Genomic DNA, 22649 nt, shown 5'->3' with positions numbered 1-22649 from the left:
GTGCCTGGGGTGCTAGTGCCCATGATTGCCTGAGGCCAGCACTGTGAGTGAATTCGTGGCTGAGCTGTGTTGCTTAGCTAACTGTGCAGTCCGCCCACCGTGCCTCGCCATGCAGCTATATGTGCACTTCATACGGGAGACAGACCGCCGTACCAGCAGCTGTCAAAATCATTGATACATGGTTCGACACACAAAGCCATTAATCAACAAACTTAAAAAATTAGTAGGTGGGAGGTGGGGGCGGGGGCAGTGCGTCCGTAATATTTAAACCCGAGTGAGAAATTAATGTCTTTTGTACTGCTGTCGAAAATCATGCCAAATGTTTAGTATGACATCGGAACTTCAGTTATTTAAAGAAGTACTCGATTGTACTTTAACGCATATCACAGGGATTAGTTTGAAAATTTGTCACAAGAGAAACACCAGTCAAAACTTGAAGAACTGAAAGAAAATTTCAGGAAACATTACAGTGAAGTGTTTCCTATCATATGACTCTTTATTATTTATAAAAATGATAAATAAAACTATATTTTATAATCTGATATGTCACTTAGCAATGTGCCAGTTATCGACTATCAGATTGTCAGCAACAAGAAACATTTCGATTCGGATAATTTTTATATTTGGGTTGCATTACATTGTTTCGCACAGACATAAGAAAAAGTTTCAGGTGCGTTATTTTTTGCCACTTTCTGAAAGGCCATCACAAATGGTCTTTCGGACAGCAAACTGTCATTGAGAGTCATTCTTTGTTTTTGTGTATTTGTATTTTGATGTATGGGAACACACATGTTGTATTTTGATCTATGTTTTCAATTAATTAAAATGCAGATATTCCAATAGATAAAAATTTATTTTGCGAACACAGTTTGCTGTCCTTGCTAGCATCTATGACAGCTTTTCAGATGAACTTGGGGAAAATGCACATAAAACCAATCTTTTTTTCTTAGTTTTTTATGTGGGTTTCAATGAATGAAACAATTAATTGTTAAAGTGATAGAAGTGTTTAAAAAACAGGATTATGCAAAATTAATTGTAAGGTTTTTTTGCCGTTTTAGGAGCAGGAAACAGATTGGCATAGTTTGCGTAGAAGTACAAATGCTTGCTGAGAATTGCAAAAGCAGGGAAACCCTTTGCAGGCGGGAATCTCATGAAGGGCTGCCTTATTGACATGGCGGCTTGTATTTGTCCAGAAAATCTCATGGAAAAATTTGAAAAAATAACTCTTTCGACTGAGACTGTTGCTCACCGAGTTGAAGATATGTTCTCAGATATGGAGCAGTAATTAGTCTAGAGAGCAGCGAACTTTGTCTGATTTTCTATTGCTCTTGATGAGTCCTCGGATGCTGTGGACGTATCTCAGCTCGTCATATTCGTTCGGTGTGTCAATGACAATCTGCCTGTCACCAAAAAATTTCACGACCTTATACCATTAAAAGACATAACTGTGGGTTTGGATATTTTTCTAGCTGTGGAAAATATGTTTGAGTCAGTGGGTTTAAAATGGGAACGCCTGACCAGTGTAACAACAGATGGAGCCCCTGCGCTATGACGGATACGCACTGGATTTCTGGGTTACGTCAGGTCAAAAACGGCTGAAGTCAGCTGTTCCTTATTCATGGCAGTCCATTGTCTCACACACCAGGAGGCACTTTGTGCAAAGGTTGTCAGCATAAAAAATGTTACAGATGCAGTTGTTCGAACAGTTAATTAACTCACCCACATGGACTCGTTGTTGTTGTTGTTGTTGTTGTGGTCTTCAGTCCTGAGACTGGTTTGATGCAGCTCTCCTACAGTAAAGCTGCATGACCTTGGGAAAAATTACATCTGTAGTTTCCCCTTGCTTTCAGCCGTTCGCAGTACCACAACAGCAAAGCCGTTTTGGTTAGTGTTACAAGGCCAGATCAGTCAATCATCCAGACTGTTGCCCCTGCAACTACTGAAAAGGCTTCTGCCCCTCTTCAGGAAACACATGTTTGTCTGGCCTCTCAACAGATACCCCTCCGTTGTGGTTGCACCTACGGTACAGCTATCTGTATTGTTGAGGCACGCAAGCCTCCCCACCAACGGCAAGGTCCATGGTTCATGGGGAGAGGCACATGGACTCACACATCACCAATTCAAAGAATTTCTGGCTGAGAAAGAAAACTGGCGTTCTACGGATCGGAGCGTGGAATGTCAGATCGCTTAATCGGGCAGGTAGGTTAGAAAATTTAAAAAGGGAAATGGATAGGTTAAAGTTAGATATAGTGGGAATTAGTGAAGTTTGGTGGCAGGAGGAACAAGACTTCTGGTCAGGTGACTACAGGGTTATAAACACAAAATCAAATAGGGGTAATGCAGGAGTAGGTCTAATAATGAATAGGAAAATAGGAATGCAGGTAAGCTACTATAAACAACATAGTGAACGCATTATTGTGGCCAAGATAGATACGAAGCCCACACCTACTACAGTAGTACAAGTTTATATGCCAACTAGCTCTGCAGATTGAAAAAATGTATGATCAAATAAAAGAAATTATTCAGATAGCGAAGGGTGACGAAAATTTAATACTCATGGGTGACTGGAATTCGGTAGTAGGAAAAGGGAGAGAAGAAAACGTAGTAGGTGAATATGGACTGGGGCAAAGAAATGAAAGAGGAAGCCGCCTGGTAGAATTTTGCACAGAGCTCAACTTAATCATAACTAACACTTGGTTCAAGAATCATAAAAGAAGGCTGTATATATGGAAGAAGCCTGGAGATACTGACAGGTTTCAGACAGATTATGTAATGGTATGACAGAGATTTAAGAACCAGGTTTTAAATTGTAAGACATTTCCAGGGGCAGATGTGGACTCTGACCACAATCTATTGGTTATGACCTGTTGGTTAAAACTGAAGAAACTGCAAAAAGGTGGGAATTTGGGGAGATGGGACATGGATAAGCTGACTAAACCAGAGGTTGTACAGAGCTTCAGGGAGAGCATAAAGGAACAAGTGACAGGAATGGGGGAAAGAAATACAATAGAAGAAGAATGGGTAGCTTTGAGGAATGAAGTAGTGAAAACAGCAGAGGATCAAGTAGGTAAAAAGACGAGGGCTAGTAGAAATCCTTGGGTAACAGAAGAAATATTGAATTTAATTGACGAAAGGAGAAAATATAAAAATGCAGTAAATGAAGCAGGCAAAAAGGAATACAAAAGTCTCAAAAATGAGATCAACGGGAAGTGCAAAATGGCTAAGCAGGGTTGGCTAGAGGACAAATGTAAGGATGTAGAGGCTTATCTCACTAAGGGTAAGATATATACTGCCTACAGGAAAATTAAAGAGACCTTTGGAGAAAAGAGGACCACTTGTATGAATATTAAGAGCTCAGATGGAAACCCAGTTTTAAGCAAAGAAGGGAAAGCTGAAAGGTGGAAGGAGTATATAGAGGGTCTATACAAGGGCGATGTACTTGAGGACAATATTATGGAAATGGAAGAGGATGTAGATGAAGATGAAATGGGAGATACGATACTGCGTGAAGAGTTTGAAAGAGCGCTGAAAGACCTGAGTCGAAACAAGGCCCCTGGAGTAGACAACATTCCATTGGAACTACTGACGGCCTTGGGAGAGCCAGTCCTGACAAAACTCTACCATCTGGTGAGCAAGATGTATGAGACAGGCGAAATACCCTCAGACTTCAAGAAGAATGTAATAATTCCAACCTCAAAGAAAGCAGGTGTTGACAGATGTGAAAATTACCGAACTATCAGTTTAATAAGTCACAGCTGCAAAATACTAATGCGAATTCTTAACAGACGAATGGAAAAACTAGTAGAAGCCAACCTCGGGGAAGATCAGTTTGGATTCTGTAGAAATGTTGGAACGCGTGAGGCAATACTGACCCTACGACTTATCTTAGAAGCTAGATTAAGGAAGGGCAAACCTACGTTTCTAGCATTTGTAGACTTAGAGAAAGCTTTTGACAATGTTGACTGGAATACTCTCTTTCAAATTCTGAAGGTGTCAGGGGTAAAATACAGGGAGCGAAAGGCTATTTACAATTTGTACAGAAACCAGATGGCATTTACAAGAGTCGAGGGACATGAAAGGGAAGCAGTGGTTGGGAAGGGAGTGAGACAGGGCTGTAGTCTCTCCCCGATGTTATTGAATCTGTATATTGAGCAAGCAGTAAAGGAAACAAAAGAAAAATTCGGAGTAGGTATTAAAGTCCATGGAGAAGAAATAAAAACTTTGAGGTTCGCCGATATCATTGTAATTCTGTCAGAGACAGCAAAGGACTTGGAAGAGCAGTTGAATGGAATGGATAGTGTCTTGAAAGGAGGATATAAGATGATCATAAACAAAAGCAAAACAAGGATAATGGAATGTAGTCGAATTAATTCGGGTGATGCTGAGGGAAGTAGATTAGGAAGTGAGACACTTAAAGTAGTAAAGGAGTTTTGCTATTTGGAGAGCAAAATAATTGATGATGGTCGAAGTAGTGAGGATATAAAATGTAGACTGGCAATGGCAAGGAAAGCATTTCTGAAGAAGAGAAATTTGTTAACATCGAGTATCGATTTAAGTGTCAGGAAGTCATTTCTGAAAGTTTTTGTATGGAGTGTAGCTATGTATGGAAGTGAATCATGGACGATAAATAGTTTGGACAAGAAGAGAATAGAAGCTTTTGAAATGTGGTGCTACAGAAGAATGCTGAAGATTAGATGGGTAGATCACATAACTAATGAGGAAGTATTGAATCGGATTGGGGAGAAGAGAAGTTTGTGGCACAACTTGGCCAGAAGAAGGGATCGGTTGGTAGGACATGTTCTGAGGCATCAAGGGATCACCAATTTCGTATTGGAGGACAGTGTGGAGGGTAAAAATCGGAGAGGGAGACCAAGAGATGACTACACTAAGCAGATTCAGAAGGATGTAGGTTGCAGTAGGTACTGGGAGATGAAGAAGTTTGCACGGGATAGAGTAGCATGGAGAGCTGCATCAAACCAGTCTCAGGACTGAAGACCACAACAACAACAACAACAACAACAAAGAGGAATACCTGGCAATCCCCCACCATGCTGAAGTAAGATGAATGACCAGAGGGAAGGTGCTTCATCATTTTTTTCATCTCGAGCAACAAAATCAATACCTTTTTGGAAATGAAAGGACATCCAAAAGAATTACTTCATGATCCTAAGTGGGTGGTTAATTTGGCTTTTTTGAATGCTCTAACTGATCATTTAAATATTTTGAACATTTCACTCCAAGGCAAAAATCACTCTCTTGTTGATTTAGTGCAGACAATTCCAGCATTTCAAAAAAACTTATTTTGTTGGAAAAACAGTTGAGCAAGGAGCATTGTGTACCCTTCCCTGCATTAGGCAGCATTAAAGATGATGTGGATTTTTCAGATTATGTTCAAATCATTTGCAAACTCCAAGAAGAGTGTGAAAACAGACTTTTGGACATAAGTGAGCTTCAGCCAACCTTAGGTATAGTTGTTTGCCTGTTTTCCCTTCTGGCTGAGGACATCTCACAAGTGTTTCAACTAGAACTGACTGACCTGCAGTGCGATGTCCGCCTGAAGGACCGCTTTCTTATGTATAAAACTTTGGATGACTTTTACAGCTCTTTACCACGAGGAAGTATCCTCTTTGGCACAAGCACGTGACCAATGCTAAAACTAAGAACCGTTCACTACTTAGCAAAAAAAATTTGACTATTTCTTTGAGATTAGCAGTCTCCCACAATATTTTGCCAAACCTAGACAAAATGATTTCCTCAAAAAAGAAAAACATGTAAAATGTTAATTGCCTTCTTTAACAATTTTGACTGTAAGGTTTAAAGGTCTTTATAACCTTAATTCTATTTTTTAAATAAATTTTCAAACTTGGTCAATTAAAATTATTGTGTACAAAACAGGAAACTTAGGATCTGGTGTCTAAACTCTGAAAAGGGATGCAGAAAGCTGTAGCACAAAGTACAACAAAAAACATTTACTTGTAACTACTAATAGTAAGAATCAGACACTATATCCCTTACATAAAATTATTTCCAAATTAGAATATTTATGACACTAGTTCATTTAAGAAACTTGATATATCTTACAGAAGGCGTCTACTGTACAGACAAGTGTGCATGTACAATGCTAATAGAATCACCCTATGGGTCAGAAAACTACTAAGGTGTTGTTCGATTCTTGTTTTGGATATTGTTTTTTAAAGCTTTGCATAGTAATTCTGCCGCATGAACACTAATTGTTTCATAAACAGTAAATGATTTGCTTATTTAACCGTTCATTGACCACTTTTACAGAGCTGCACTTCCTCTGTTATTTTGTTTATGTTGGATCTTACCGCGGGACAGTCCTGTGCAGAGCAGTGCTGTGACAGCTATCTCTCTCCCTCCTATGCAGACACTAGCAACACAAGGTTGTGGACGTGGTGCTGAACTACATTGCCTTGTGCCCACAGAGTGCAGTCGCTCCTGCCAGGCACAATTCTTGGATGGGCCTGGTTTAGAAGGACAGATAATGTACGCCATCATTTTTTCTAAAATAATTTGTCACACAACAAACCATAATTAGTACTTTTTCACAGCATGGAGCTCAATTTATGATTCTTAGCACCCCCTTTTAGGCCTTTTGCCAGAATGAGCCCTGGTAATAATTTGAAACTGTCAGAATTGAACAATGGAATGCGACACTGTTATACAACATCAGTGTTTTTAAAAAATGAGGAAGCAATATAATACAGTCAGCAATGATAATTTTGAGTAAAAATGTGTTGTGTTAAGAAACCAGATCTTGTAAATGGAAATTGAAGATATTAATCATTACAAGAATGACTCATTGAAACTTCAGTGTAGCATGTTTAAGAGAGAGAGAGAGGGAACAGTGCAATAAATATAATTATCTAGAAGCATAGGATTTTGTGTGGCCCATGTCTCAATCAAGACAATAAGAGACAACAGAAAACACTTAAAAATTATGAAAGAAGTAGAAGAATATAGTTGAAACTTCCTAAAGAATGAAAGTTTGTGCCAAACCATATGTTAGATTAGCCTTCCCTCAGATACCTGTTGGTAAACTTTCAGTGTGATAATGATCTTATTTTCCTTTGTGTGAACGTTGCTCTATCAGATTACTTTTTCAACATCACTGTAATTACTTTAATATCCAGAATCAATATCTTTGCTACATCACATCTTTATAAATAACTCACCATGTTACTTAGTGTTAACAAATTATATGACCTCTTCTTTGTCATATACTTGTACATGAGCCACATTATTTGACCATCTTCATCATTCCACATACAGTATTTTGGTAAATTTCAAAGTTAACATTGTTTCTCACACAATAAGGGTTCATTGTTGATAAAACTGTGCTTTGGTAGTCTGACATCTTCAGGACAAGGCGGTGAGCCATAGAATATTTATTTGTGTGTCTGAGCGGATCTTTTCTCTCACTAGGACACAGTGGTGGCTGTCACTTGCAGAATGTTTGTGTCATTACTCAATACAGCTCACCACATGCAAAATAAAAAAAAACTGTCACAAAAGACATGTGTCTTTATCTATGGCTTGTTATTTTATAATTTTTAGTTGTGAGCATCATTTGTCAGTAAGAAGACGTAACATAGGGAAGCACATCTCTTGTATGGAGTGGTATGTATCATTGAAACATATTCATATTGTTGATGAGTATGGAGCACACCAGTCCCTTTAAATGTTCTCAAACCAAAAATCTAATGGGTTAATGGCAGGTGAAGGAAAGCATTGGCCATGGATTGGAGGGGGGGGGGGGGGGGGGGAAATCAGTCGGCAGTGAGATACAGTATGGAAGGATGTAGGGTCAGCACACCACTGTCATGGCCATTGCTGAGTTAACAGCCCTGGCATCATTACTACTTAGACAGGTAGTTCCTCAGTTAGTGTCACAAGGCAAAGTGCACCTCATTCCAGCCCTCCCACCAAGGAAATAACCCTGATAACACCCTGAATTGAACCCAGGTCCCCTGCACAGCAGTTAGCCGTGCTGATCACTGAGCTACGGAAGTGAACCAAATTCAGATGTTTTTATCTTAAGTACTGTTGTCACAGACAGAGAAAAGGATATGGTGCCTCACAGTACATAAACTACATCTGTTGTCTTTCTTCAAGCATAATCGTCACTTCTCTTGCTCCTCAACATCTGACAGGTGAACTGTGCAAGGTCTACCATGTACCTTATCCTCTTTGCAAAGAGTCCCTTGTCTGCAAGTTGCTGTAACAACCTGCTGAATTTTTTTCAGATGTAATGTGGCATAGAAAATGTTGTGTGTCATCCATGGTGGGTGTCTCTTGATTAATGTTGTTGGCTGAACCATAGCAGAGTATCATGTATGCCATTTTCCCTGTGGAATAACAGGAATCCATTTTACTGTTAATGCTGTTCACAATACGCAGCACCACTAATTTTATTCTGACTTGAGCACATTATCAGAATGATACATAGTGTGTGGCTGATGTTATAAGCCTATGTCTGACTACAGTATCACAGTAGGAGGACTGAGTACAGGTATAAACACAACCAATGAGCAGTGAATGTCAATGGGAAGACTGCCTACTACAGTGAATATTTTTTCCGAACATGTGTGTACAAGACCTTTTTTTCTAGTTTTTATTAGTGTTATCTCATTTAAGAGGAAGGGACACTCTTTATAAACACCTTGTACACTGCAGTGTTACTACTTACTGGTGGTACATCCTTGCATTTTTGAAGAAATGAAATGAAATGAACTGATCATGTGGCATTGTTGGCTTGGAGGCACTGTCTGGGGAAGTTTGGGCACCGGGTTGCAAGTCTTATTTCAGGTGATGCTACATTGGGTGGCTTGTGTGTTGGTGGTGGTGGTGGTGGTGGTGACGATGACGACGTTGACGACGACAATACAACACTCAGTCCATGGGTGAAGAAAATCTCCATCCTGCCCAGGAATCGAACCCAAGTCCACAGCATGGAAGACAAAACAAACATGTTATCACTCAGTTAGGTAGTGTATTGGTTAGAATATTGCACTATAGTCAATTTTTTTTTTTTTGCTATTGCAGTATTTCATGAGATACTAAATGGTTGGCATTACTTCATCATTGTCAATTGTAATTTATTTTTATGTACTCTAGTTTAATAGAAAAAATGAATATAACATGTCATTTTCAACAGGTGTTCTTACTTTGTTACTCACTTTCTCATTTTTAATTGCATTCAAATTCCAGAATGAATGTTTTCCTGTGTGGTGGGGAATACATTTGAAGGATTCTTTCTAACATATTAAAATTATGTGCTGTACTGGGAACTTTACATTGTTCAAGATGGTGATGATTTGTAGTTTAGAGTGCTGAACAGCAAGGTCATCAGTGCCCTATGTTGTTCAAGCCATGTTTTTATCAAGTGACTATTCAAGCATGCTTTACAGCTCAGTTCAAATCTTCAGTCTTCAAGTGTTTCTCTGCATATTTTGTCACACTGGCACACATAAGAAGAAGGAGGAGGAGTAGGAAGAGGAGAGAAAGACAGAGGATGACTTAGCCACAATTAAAGAGACGTTCTCGGACTTTGCAGCAGTGTGTTCACTATCAAAGTAAAACTATTTGCCTTTCATCAAAATAAAGCTGTTAACCTTTCATGGGAAATGATCGTACCTACTTCATCATTCGGGCATGCCACATGACCTGATTTTAAACTTTGGAAAGTTGAATAGAGTGCTGTCTAATTTTAGCTCTGTGTTAGAATGTGAGAGAATTTGAGTAGCTCAATTTACTAAAGTAATACCAACAAAAGCTAAAAGACCAGATTTGATTTGCAGTCCAGGATACAGTTTTGTTATGTTAAGATATTTATTTGAAAATGTTCATAGCACTTCCTATAGTTCCTTTAAGGATTTGTGGCAATTAAACTGCCTAAGCAGCAACCAGGGGAAGAGGATGAAGCAAAATGAAACTTCATGGTTTTCGAGGGAGAGGGTATGTGAGGTCATTTCAGTGATTACAAAGTAGAGTCAAATTTATGAAGAACTTGACTTATTAGCCTGTTTATTAGTGTGATTTCGCACGGTCATCTAACCTGAATCTGTGCACTGAGTTCATTGGCAAGTTGCCCCACAGTTGCTGATTCCAGGATACCGTCACTGAGCGAGCATTGACATCTGAGCTGATCCCACACATGCTCTATAGGGGACAGATCTGGGGATTTTCCTGACAATGTGAACACCTCAACATATGCAGACAGTTCATAGAGACATGTACTGTGCATGGATGAGCATTGTCATGAGTATTAAAAAATTGTGCCATAATACTGTCACATGAGAGGTAACACATGAGGGGACAGGATCTCTCTGACGTACCATTGTGCTATCAGAGTTCCCTCAATCATTACCGACCATGACCTGAAGTCATACTCAATGGCTTGCCACACCATTACACCTGGACTAACATCACTATGAAACTCCAAAACATTGGGATAATCTGATCTCTTGCCAGTTTGCTTCCGTACTCATTGACGATGATTGTTTGGTGTTGTGCAGAGCCACAATTCATTGCTAAGCAAAATATGATGCCATCATCAGCAGTCCATGTTGCCCAGTCACAGCACCACTCCAAACACAGTCTTCGGTGTTATCATGGCAATGGCAGCCTATGCATAGGACCCTGATTCCCTAGCCTGACTGCAGCTAGTCCATGACCAACGGTGCAGGATGACAGTGAATGTTGCAGGGAGTCCATTACTTGTTCTTAGATGGCAAGAGAAGATGTGAAGGACTTCAGATGTGATTGTTTCGCACTGCACCAATCTTCCCTTGTGGTGCTTGACAGGAACCTTGACAATTAATATGCCTTCCCTTGTATTCCCATGAAGTCCAGTATCAGGCCATTGTCACATCTGTATGCACCACATATCTGGATATTGCTCAGTTTGACCAGCCTCACTAAAGGAGATGCACAGTTAGGCTCCTTCCAAACTCTGTTATGTGTTAATAATGCTGCCTCATACGAGTGTGAGTTCTTTCTGTCTGCTTCACAGTGCTCACTCAACATCTGATCTCATTGTCTAATGGTGGGTAGCATTGCTGCCTCTGGATCACAGGGTTCCAGGTCCAACTCACTGCACGGTTGGGGATTTTCTCTGCCTGGGGACTAGTGTTTGTGTTATCCTCATCATTTCATCATCATTTTGGAAAATGGTGAAACTGAACAGTGAAACAATTGGGAATTTGTATGGATGCTGATAACCATGTGGTTGAGCGCTCCTTAAATGAAAAATCATCATCATCGTCTGATGTTGTTCACTCCTTTTATGTACTCCATGAAGTCTGGTAACAACACTAAACATGAACAACACAAACACATCGTGGCAGCTGTTTTATCTGTAACAGAATTGAAACTGTAATTGTTTACGTGCTCACATATGATGTGTGCATGTAAGAAGCTACATTGACACCCACATATGTCTCGGGAGTGCTTCAGTTTTTTTTTCAAGCAGTTTTTTTTACCTTTTGTAATTTAATTAATAACATAAATTGCAATTAACCACTATTGTGTTTAAGTAGCATTAAATGAGTTTTTATTCGGGCAGTTTTCAAATGCAAACAATCAGTGGAGGAATAGACAACTCATTCTAATTATAGTAATAAGTTATTGATTTGGTGATATTATTGTCTTGTGTTTTAGGTCGAACTATTATTCTGACAACACATTTTCTGGATGAAGCAGATATTCTTGGTGATCGCATTGCTATCATTTGTGAAGGAACACTGCGCTGTTGTGGATCTAGTCTGTTCTTGAAATCTAGATTTGGAAAAGGTTATTATTTAACTGTGGAAACTGTCTCTTCAAGTATAAGAGATCATGGCAATAATTTTGGTTCACACAATTCCAGTGATGTGGTAAGTGTTCTTTAATTATACGGTACATTAATTTTTCTTGTAATATCATGAGTATATTTCAGCGCATGTATAAATATATTTTTGAAATAAGTTATGGTCACTAGTGTATACTACACCCATGTTCAGAAAAAAACAGAACACCTTGAATGAGTTTTTTATTTTATTTATTTATTTTTTGAGTCTTCAGTCTTCTGACTAGTTTGATGCGGCCCGCCATGAATTCCTCTCCTGTGCCAACCTCTTCATCTCAGAGTAGCACTGGCAACCTAAGTCCTCAGTTATTTGCTGACTGTATTCTAATCTGTGCCTTCCTCTACAGTTTTTGTCCTTTAAAGGTCCCTCTAGTACTATGGAAATCACTCCCTTATGTTTTTACAGATGTTCTAGCATCCTGTCCTTTCTCCTTTTCCAGTGTTTTCCACATATTCCTTTTCTCTCCAATTCTGCGCAGAACCTCCTCATTCCTTACCTTATAAGTCCACATAATTTTCAACATTCGCCTATAACACCACATCTCAGATGCTTCATTTCTCTTCTGTTCTGGTTTTCTGACAGTCCATATTTCACTACCATACAATGCTGTGCTCCAAATGTACATTCTCAGAAATTTCTTTCTCAAATTAAGGTCTATGTTTGGTACTAGTAGATTTCCGTTGGTCAGGAGTGCCCCTTTTTGCCAGTGCTAGTCTGCTTTTGATGTCCTTCCTGCTCCATGCGTCGTTGATTTCTTTGCTGCTTAGGTAGTAGAATTACTTTACTTCTTCTACTTCATGACCATCAGTCCTAATGTAAGTTTCTCGCTGTTCTCATTTCTGCTAATTCTCATTACTTTCGTCTTTCTTTGATTTGCTCTCAATCCATATTCTGTACTCATTAGATTGTTCATCCCATTCAGCAGATCATGTAATTCTTCTTCACTTTCTCTCCGGCTAGCAATGTCATCAGCAAATCGTTTCATTGATATCCTTTCACCTTGAATTTTAATTCCACTCCTGAACCTTCCTTTTATTTCTAACATTGCTTCTTTGATGTAAAGATTGAACAGTAAAGGTGAAAGACTACATCCCTGCCTTACATCCTTTTTAATCCACACACTTTGTTCTTATTGTTCACTTGTATTATTCCCTCTTGCCTCTTGTTCATATTTTATATTAACTATCTCTCCCTCTAGCTTACCCCTATTTTTCTCATAATTTCAACAATCTTGCACCATTTTACATTGTCAAATGCTTTTTCTGGGTCGACAAATCCTATGAACGGGTCTCGATTTTTCTTTAGCGTTGCTTCCATTATCAACCACATCAGAATTGCCTCTCTGGTGCCTTTACCTTTCCTAAAGCCAAACTGATTGTCACCTAACACATCCTAAATTTTGTTTTATATTCTTCTGTATGTTATTCATGTCAGCAACTTGGAAGTATGAGCTGTTAAGCTGATTGTGCGAAATTTTTACATTTGTCAGCTCTTGCAGTCTTCGTAATTTTGTAGATGATATTTTTTGGAAAGTCAGTTGGTATATTGCCTGACTCATACATTCTACACACCAACATGAATAGTCATTTTGTTGCCACTTCCCTGAATGATTTTAGAAATTCTGATGGAATGTTATCTATCCCGTCTGCCTTATTTGATCTTAAGTCCTCCAAAGTTCTCTTAAATTCTGATTGTAATACTGGATCCCCCATCTCTTCTAAATCGACCCTTGTTTCATCTTCTATCATTCAAGGTGCTATTTCCACCTATCTGCTCTCTCCTCTGCATTTAACAGTGGAATTCCCGTTGCACTCTTAATGTTACCATCCTTGAGTTTAATTTCACTGAAGGTTGTTTTGACTTTCCTATATGCAGAGTAAGGCCTACTGCCAATCGTTTCTTTTTCCATTTCTTCACATTTTTCATGCAGCCATTTCATCTTAGCTTCCCTGCACTTCCTATTTATTTCATTCCTCAGTGACTTGTATTTCTGTATTCCTGAACTTCCCTGAACATTTTTGTCCTTCCTTCTTTCATCGATTATTTGAAGTATTTCTTCTGTTATCCTCAGTTTCTTCGCAGATACCTTCTTTGTACCCGACTTCTGTGATTGCCCTTTTTAGAGATGTTCATTCCTCTTCAACTGTACTGTCTACTGAGCTATACCGTATTGCTGTGTCTATAGCCTTAGTGAACTTCAAACATATCTCATCATTCCTGAGTACTTCTGTATCCCACTTCTTTGCATATTGATTCTTCCTGGCTAATCTCTGAGGCTTCACCCTAATCCTCATCACTACTACATTGTGATCTGAGTCTACTTCTGCTCCTGGGTACGCTTTACAATTGAGTCCCTGATATCGAAATCTCTGTCGACCATGATGAAATCTAACCTAAATCTTCCAGTATTACCCAGCCTTTTCCAAGTATACATTCTCCTCATGTGATTCTTGAACAGAGTATTCACTATTGCCAGCTGAAATTTATTGCAGAGCTCAGTTAGTCTTTCTCCTCTCGCATTCCTTGTCCCAAGCCCATATTCTTGTGAAACCTGTTTTCTACTGCATTCCAGTCCTCCATGACTATTAGATTTTCATCTCCCTTTACTTATTGTATTACCCTTTCAGTATCCTTGTACACTAGCTCTATTACTTCATCTTCAGCTTGCAACATTGTCATGTATACCTGAACTATCATTGTCGGTGTCAGTTTGCTGTTGATTCTGATAAGAACAACCCTATCACTGAATGGTTCACAGTCACACTCTCTCTGCCCTACCTTCCTATTCTTAATGAATCCTAACCCATTATACAACTTTCTGCTGCTGTTGATATTAGCCAATATTCATCTGCCCAGAAATCCTTGTCTCCTTTCAATTTCACTTTACTGGCTCCTGCTACATTTTAATTGAGACATTGCATTTCCCATTTCAGATCTTTTAGCTTCCGTACCACATTCAAGCTTCTGACATTCCACACTCCAACTCATAGATTGTTATCCTTTTGCTCGTTATTCAATCTTTTTCTCATGTTCACCTCCTCCTTGGCAGTCCCCTCCCAGAGATGCCAATGGGGAGATCATCATGTCACTTTTTCAATTCCAGGAGACATGTGCTGTGGATAAACATTATGTACAGTGGTTTCCATTGCCTTCTGCATCATCATGCTATTGATCATTGCTGGTTCTCCTACCTTTAGGGACAGTTACCCACTCTGCGGATGATGGTGTGTCTGAACCTCCGTCTACTCCTCTGCCCTCCTTGTCAAGCCCATTGGTACAATTAGGATGACTTCTTATGACGGAAGTTTTCAGCTGGCAGTGCTGATTTTTAATCAAAATTTAAGTGGTGCCAGGTTTCGAACCAGGGACCAAGGACATTTGAATTTCTAATCAAAGACAACATTTTAATTACTAATCAAATATGACATTTTAATTACTAATCAAAGACACTACCCATAGACGATGGGTGCAACTAGAGTTAGAAAGTTCATGTTCTCAGGACATGTACATTAGTATGTTCTGCCAAAAAATTTAGCATTTCAGTCACCTCAGTTCAGCATGTGTCCAGTTGCCTAGTAGGCACAGGGTTTGCCGTGAGCTCTGAGAATTTGTTCCATCATGATGGCATTGACGCATGTAAGGCGTGAATGGCATCCTGTGGTATAGCCATCTAGGCTGCATTCACCTGGTTCCGGAGTCCATCTGTGGTGTTCAGCTTTGGGTCACAGTGCTGCACTCATCATTTCACTATATCTGTCACATTTTTGACTGGCAACAAGTCTGGTGATTCAATTTCATTCAGATGACAAGTCTAGTGATCTGGTGGACTAGGGCAAAAGGCTAACTTCCTGTGACACCAAGAAGGCATGTGTTCATTAAGGGTGACATATTGTTATGCTGAAAGATGGCGTCTGGTGTTTTTTGCAGAAATAGTATAGCTACAGGTTGCTGGTGTCATTAATTTACGTGGCACTGGTCACATTACCATGGACATGTACCAACTGTGATTTGCGGTTCTAGCCAATATCACCCCACACCATAAGGCACTGAGGTGGTGCTGTGGTGCCACTGCCCATGTCAGCAGTGAACCAAAATATGGCCACTATTTTCAAACAAGAAGAACCTAGATTCATCCAGAAACACTATCTGATGCCGATCCTGTCATAGGAAATATCACTCCATACATAATTGACATCTAGCATGTTTCTGTACATTCATCAAAGGCAGATGGAGAAGTGGACAACGCGCATGTAACCCATGCCATAATAAATGGCAATGGACTGTCATCTCCAATAATGTATGATGTGTTACACTGTTCCACTGCTGTGCTAGAGACAAGGAGGATGCAGATCTGTCCTGCAACACCATTTGGTTAAGGTGTTGATCTTCTCGGGGCCGGTCTAGGTGGTTTGACCTGTCCCATCTCGTCATGTTCGGTATCCTTCTGCGAATGATTCTGCTGATGCCTGTTGCACTGCTGAAATACTTCGTCCCACGAGTAGCAATTTCCTTGCGTTCTCTTTCAAACTCACCGATTTGAAGGTATGGTTTGCATATATGTCTGCGAGGCATCCTATACATCTGCTCAAGTCACACTGATCCAGTATCTTCAGTTTATAGTAACATTAAGAGCCACAGGCACATTTTGCCGGCAAGTGTTGTTGTGCTGTGATATTGACCTTAAACCTGCTGGTTCAAATGCTAATCATTTCTGTAGAATGTACTAATGTACATGCCCTGTGAAAATGAATGTCCTATCTATAGCCATTCAAGGTGTTCCATTTTGTATATTGCAGATAACTTGAAAGAATGGGATTACTGAATTATTTATGAACTAAAAGGTAATATGCTCAATGTCTCTATCTTCTCACTCTGTTTCTTTGTTTGCAGTTGGTATGTTATTTAAGTATGTAATTGATTTCAGTGGTCATACACATCATATAGAATGGTTTAGTTCTGTCTCAGCTCAATGTTCATGTTGATCATGTCATTAAAAATGCACACACTACAAACTTACTCATCATAATAAATTTTTATATCAAATGGATTCATGAGTTGTCGAAAGAGTTCCTGTTTTCAGAACACGTTAGTTGAAATGGACATATATTTTCAATTTCTAAAATACGTAGGAAAATTGGAATGATTAAGACAGCTTGTACTCTGCAAAGTCTAGAAGTACTGCATCTCAGATTCTATTTAAGCCCTAATGGATATACTAAAATTCCTTTAATTAGTTTGGAAAGACTGCTGTGGGGGCTGTGAGTGTACTCTGAGGGTGGGCAACTCCCTCTGAAATTTATTGTTATGGTCCTACAGCATGGACTAGTATCATTTACCATTGTTTATCGTTTGTGATTAGATTTCTCATATGCTGATATCATATCCATAATTTGCTTGTGACGTTCTTGTTATCTTCTTTCCACATATCTCCATTTCATCATATCCTCTTCCCTCACCTAGTGGAATATGCCACTATTTGCAAAGAACTTTGCTTTGAGACTTATAATTCCATACCAATTAATGATCACTCACACTGGTGGGATTGATACAGTGTCTGTGGGGTTTAGCTGTGCATTTTTCTTCCTTGCCATACTGTACATCATGTCTCTTGAAAAATCAGCTAGTCCAGTATTTATGATTTTGTTTCATTCCCAGCAGTATGCATGGTATTTGAACTATTTGTTTACATTCTGGCAAATCCAGTTTTTTCTTTCACTTGAATTTCTTGACATTTTTTATATTTATCTAATTCCATCTAACATTTAATTGCAGTTTGCAAATTCTATAATCTCCTCTCTCTTCATAGCTTTTATATGACAAATGAACTGACATTAGGTTGTTACTGTACTCAAAACTTCTCCATGGTTTCTTCTCTCTTCGTCCTACAGAATTATCAATGTCATTTTGATTGAGTATTCAGTTTAAACATAAATGAGACCACTCACCAGATAGTAGAAGCATTGAGTCATCCCAAGACCCACAGAAGAGAATGAAAATTTGCTAGCTTCCAAATAAACACTTTAACAAGCTGGAGAGCACATATACATGGTGAATGTTAATAAAACATACGAACTGGAGGGACAGATTACAGACTCTAATGGAGGAAAAAAGATTCTATGAACGTGTCTGGAAATGGATTGTTGCCATGGTAGATGGTGCTGATGAGTAAAAGTTTCTCTGACGACTTCCAGTGTGTTTCTTATGTGTTGCAGGCAGTGTAATTCACAGAGCATACTGTAAGCAGAAGAATGGCCCAGTACTCATGTCAGAAACAAGCCGAGATGGTGTTTATATACAGCCAAGTGATGGAAATGGCAGTTGAGAGGGAGCACAGCTATACTAAAACAAATACCCTCACAGACACCAACAACATCACGCAACATTTCAAGCTCTTTTTGGATGTTTGTGTGATCATGGGTCGTTTCAGACAGACAAACGTGCAGGGAGTCAGCCAACTCTGTGTACACCGCCTCTCGGCTGTTTCCATCTGCTTGGCTGTACACAGACACATCTTAACCTGTTCCCAACATTAATACTGTACCATTCTGCTGCTTACACTGTGCTGTGTTAATGTAAATCAATAGATAAAAAATCTGCTCACCAAGTGGCGGCAGGAGAACACACACGCTGGAAGGTTTAACTTTTAAAAGCTTTTGAAGCCAGTGGTTCCTTCTTCTAGCAGAAGAGCGAAAGGGCAAGGAAGAGGAGTGAAGGAAAAGTACTGGAGAGATTTAGCAAAAGGGGTACAGTTCAGAAAAGTCACCCAAATCCCCAGGTCAGGGGAGACTTTCCAGACGGGATCAGAAGGAAAAACTGATTGTTGAGGACATACCAACAATGAGGCCCCAATCAACAATCAGTTCCCAACAATAAGTCTTGCATCCTCATCCTGTCTGGTAAGGCTCCCATGACCTGGGGTTTGGGTGACTTTTCTTAACTGTACACCTTTCCCTAAACCTCTCCTGTCTTTTTCCTTCACCCCTCTTCCTTCCCCTTTCACTCTTCTGCTAGAAGAAGGAACCACTTGCTTCAAAAGCTTGAAAAAGTTAAACCTTTCTGTGTGTGTGAGTTTTCTGATGTCCCCATTTGGTGAGCAGATTTTTTTTATAAAAAAATGAGATTGTGTACAGAGTGTGAACGATCCTTCTAAGGTAAAGAGCATTATATGCAGCTGATCAGTTAACTGAGCAGTAAGAAGATAGCTAGACATCAGGTAGAAGGTACAATAGGCTGGCTGTCTTCATTAAAGGCAGGGTACTGTGACGCAAATTTTTATTTTTGCTATGTTCAAGAAATAATCAATTGGTTTGTGTGGTGAAACAATTGGAAATTGCTAGAAAAATTGTTTTTAGTGGTGATCTCCATTGGCTTCAAGTCTTCAGAAGATGACTTTGAGAAGATTATCAGCACTTAATTAAATACTATTTCTTATTCAGTTGTTCACGAAATGTACAGATAATTGTTTTAATTTTGTCTTAGTTTTAAAGAATTGTTTTGAGATTGCTTTTGATTGCATCTGTTTTTTCTGACTTTTTGTCTCTCGTATCTTATTTAAGGAAACTATGGAAGCTGGAACAGAAGTTGCTCATGCAAGTAAGTATCTATGCTGATGATTATAGTATACCAACTTATTTTACAAATGAATAAAAAAGAATATTACTAGGAAGTACTGGGAAGCTTAAAAATATTTTGAATTTTAATATGCCACTTTTGAGGATTAACATTCTTGATATCCTCTCATTAATTCACTGCTGTACAGTATTTGTGCTTACACAGGCAGATATTAACATAATAAAAAAAGGCAAAGTGCTACTTATAAGTAGGGTGCTGCTTCATTAGTAATAGTAACTCAGTGCTTCTTACACTACCGATTGCTTTCTTGCATTACTATACTGGTTTTCTTAAGTAGTAAGTTACCTGCACAATGTAAAAGCAGAGGTTTGTTTGCGATGAAAAACATTACTTATCAGGCTATTAGCAAGAATTTTCAGTCCTTGAATCCAGATACTCATGTAACTTGTAAAAGCAGTGGCTGATTGGAGCCATTATAAGGGTGCTAGCTGACAACTGATATAGCTTGTTGCTGCAGAACTCTGCATTTCAATAATGGATGGAAAAAAAAGATTGTGTGGCATTATTGGCAATATTACACCTTAAAACAGTATGTCCGCAGTTGCAATCCACCCCCTTCCCCTCTACATAAATAATATAAATTTACATTTGTTCCCATAATTTTAACTGTGTTAAATATTATGTGAGCTGCATCTGTATGAAAGTGACCTGTCAGTGCACTTTTTCACATTGTGGCTTAGGATTAACAATTGCTCTTTACATACAGATGTACCAGTTAAACTGTTACTGGTTTTGACATGGATAACATGTTCCTTGAAACCCTTACCAGTTTCTTAAGAACGTCGTCAGATCTTTCCAGCATCTTGCATAATGTTACATTTCCTTGTGTTGATGTATAATATTGGTGTACTGGTACACACAGTGTTATAAGGTGCCTCCTTGATCATATCAGACAATATATTTACAATGAAAGTAAGAAGAGAGTTCATAGAAACAGCTTAGTGTTGGCTACCAGTAAGTGAATAATTGGGTGTGTGACTAATTTCCCATTTTTTCTCCTAAGATACTTCCTTTGAAGCTGCATGATAATCATATTAATGCCTGATAATTATTGTTAAATGTTTATGCAGTGCTTAGTTTTAATAATCTGAAAGTCTGCTGTACACCCCTAAGACAATCTTCACATTGGTTGTAATAATAAGATTAGCTTCTTACCTTGAAAAATGTATTTTATTACTTTCTAGACACATCTGAAATTGGGTTCCACAGATTTTTTACACTGAAATATTAGGCATAATGGGAAATGTTCTGAAAAAAATATGCTAATGTGAAAACAAAATAATAGAGTGTGCAGAATAGTTTGCCCTGTGACAATGTGTAAAAGTGGAAAATAGTAACATGTAATCCTTCCACACTGATTTCTTTTGTTTTATTTTCTTATACCTTCCAGTTTTTATTGTATAATTAAATTTTTGATGTGTTCTTACAGCCATAACTGAATTCATAAAAAGTAAAATAGAGTCAGCACACTTGGTTCAGAGCTTAGGATCAAGTTTTGTTTATATATTGCCTCAACGATATGCCACAGATAAATTTGAAGAATTGTTAAGAAGTCTGGACGAAATGTCGGAACAACTAAAAATCTGTTCTTATGGAATAAGAGATACATCACTTGAAGAAGTATGTAGAATTTTTGTGATCAAATGTCTTACAGTTCTTCAATAAATTTGCTTTAAAATTTATTCTGAACTTCTATTTTACAGATTTTTCTGAATGTTTGCACAGATGATGATTCTGATTCATTCACTGAACCTGAGGACAGTGTGTACATGAAAGGCAAGTTCTGTTTGTTTCATATTTTACTTCATTACTGAAGAACAAAAACTACTCTATGCACAATTGGCATGATGGTTGTGAGAGTAGCAGTATGAGTCACAAGGTGATGTGCTACTTTGGACTTATATTCACTTGTTTGAGATGCCTACGAACCTTAGCCTAATATACAGTGTTCTGTACAATGACACTGTTGTTGCCATTCTACTTTTTTTTGTTTTTAATTGTGCAAAGTTTTGTTCTATGTTGTGTGAGAAATTACTGTTTATGGAGTATTCAAAGTTGAGTGGTAAGGCACCACAAGCAATTTCTAGCTTCACGTGTCACATATGCTTTCACATGGAAAAGTAAATAATGCACTAAACTCAGTGCTATCTGCTGATGAAGGGAGGCATGGTAGGAAGTGAATGGTGGTTGTAGCTGAACTGATACACAGGAAAGGATCTCGAGCAGCATGAACACCTCACCAATCACTGTTCTGAGTGTCTTTATGGAGGTCGCATCTAGTACATCAGAACTGATAGTGTAAACATGTGGTTATGTCAAAACAAATTTTCCACTCTTCTTTACTTTTATGTACTATTTTGAGAACCTTTAGTTTTCGAAAAACAATAAGTAACTCCTCAGATAATATTCCCCGTGATATTATTATACTGGTGTGCATTGTACCACAAGTCCTGTGCTGAATTCTGGAACTGGTTGGTTTATCACCACTGAAAATGCTTGTAATTTGTTTTACAGGCCACTGGACATTCATTAAATTCATGTTTCATTTGAAATATTTGTATTTTACATCTCCTCATTATGTATCACTTTTAGAAAGTTTGTTGCCAGATGTGACTCACAATCAGTGTGATAGTATCATACAGACTTCAGAAAACTTAGTATAATATGTGGAGTACAGGATATAAGCATTCATTCATCTTGTGAGTACCGATGTTTCCCTGAATTTTTTGTAGTTTGGGTTGTGCTCTATATAGTTTTTACTGTCTGGGGCATGTTGACATGGCAGTCTTATGTAGTTCATGATCTTATGTGGCATAAGGAACTACATTTGTACGATTGTGGCAAATATATGAGCAGCAATCATGTGAGTCTTTCAAGCATGCAGATTCCATGTCAACAGCCAACTTCGCAGTTTTATACCTCTCTGTACTCCCAAATGAGATTGTAGTACATCTGAGAGACATAGCAGAGATACATTTTTTGAGCATGCACTAAAGATAGTCTAGGTTTCTGTTAAGTTGCATAGGTGTGTTTTGTATCCTGCTAGTTAGTTACATGTCCTGTAGATCACAATAAGTATTATAATGTGAAACACACACACACACACACACACACACATACACACACACACACACAGAGAGAGAGAGA

At 38.6% G+C, this 22649-nt stretch overlaps 1 protein-coding gene across 3 annotated transcripts in view; it reads left to right on the top strand.

Moving 5' to 3' along the window:
- Positions 1–22649, top strand: part of LOC126336982 (ATP-binding cassette sub-family A member 7-like) — a 585480-nt gene that overhangs the window by 286150 nt on the left and 276681 nt on the right. For all 3 annotated transcript variants that reach the window (XR_007565029.1, XM_050001219.1, XM_050001217.1), the window contains exons 24-27: positions 11683–11897; positions 19427–19463; positions 20932–21122; positions 21206–21278. Coding sequence is in view for 2 of the 3 variants with exons in the window: in XM_050001219.1 (XP_049857176.1) it covers positions 11683–11897; positions 19427–19463; positions 20932–21122; positions 21206–21278 (516 nt within the window). In the remaining variant the exon portion in view is untranslated. The remainder of the gene's footprint in view (positions 1–11682; positions 11898–19426; positions 19464–20931; positions 21123–21205; positions 21279–22649) is intronic.

This window comes from Schistocerca gregaria, chromosome 2 (genome assembly GCF_023897955.1).
Source record: "Schistocerca gregaria isolate iqSchGreg1 chromosome 2, iqSchGreg1.2, whole genome shotgun sequence".
Taxonomy (NCBI): Eukaryota; Metazoa; Arthropoda; class Insecta; order Orthoptera; family Acrididae; genus Schistocerca; species Schistocerca gregaria.
This window is presented reverse-complemented; position numbering and strand designations above follow the sequence as displayed.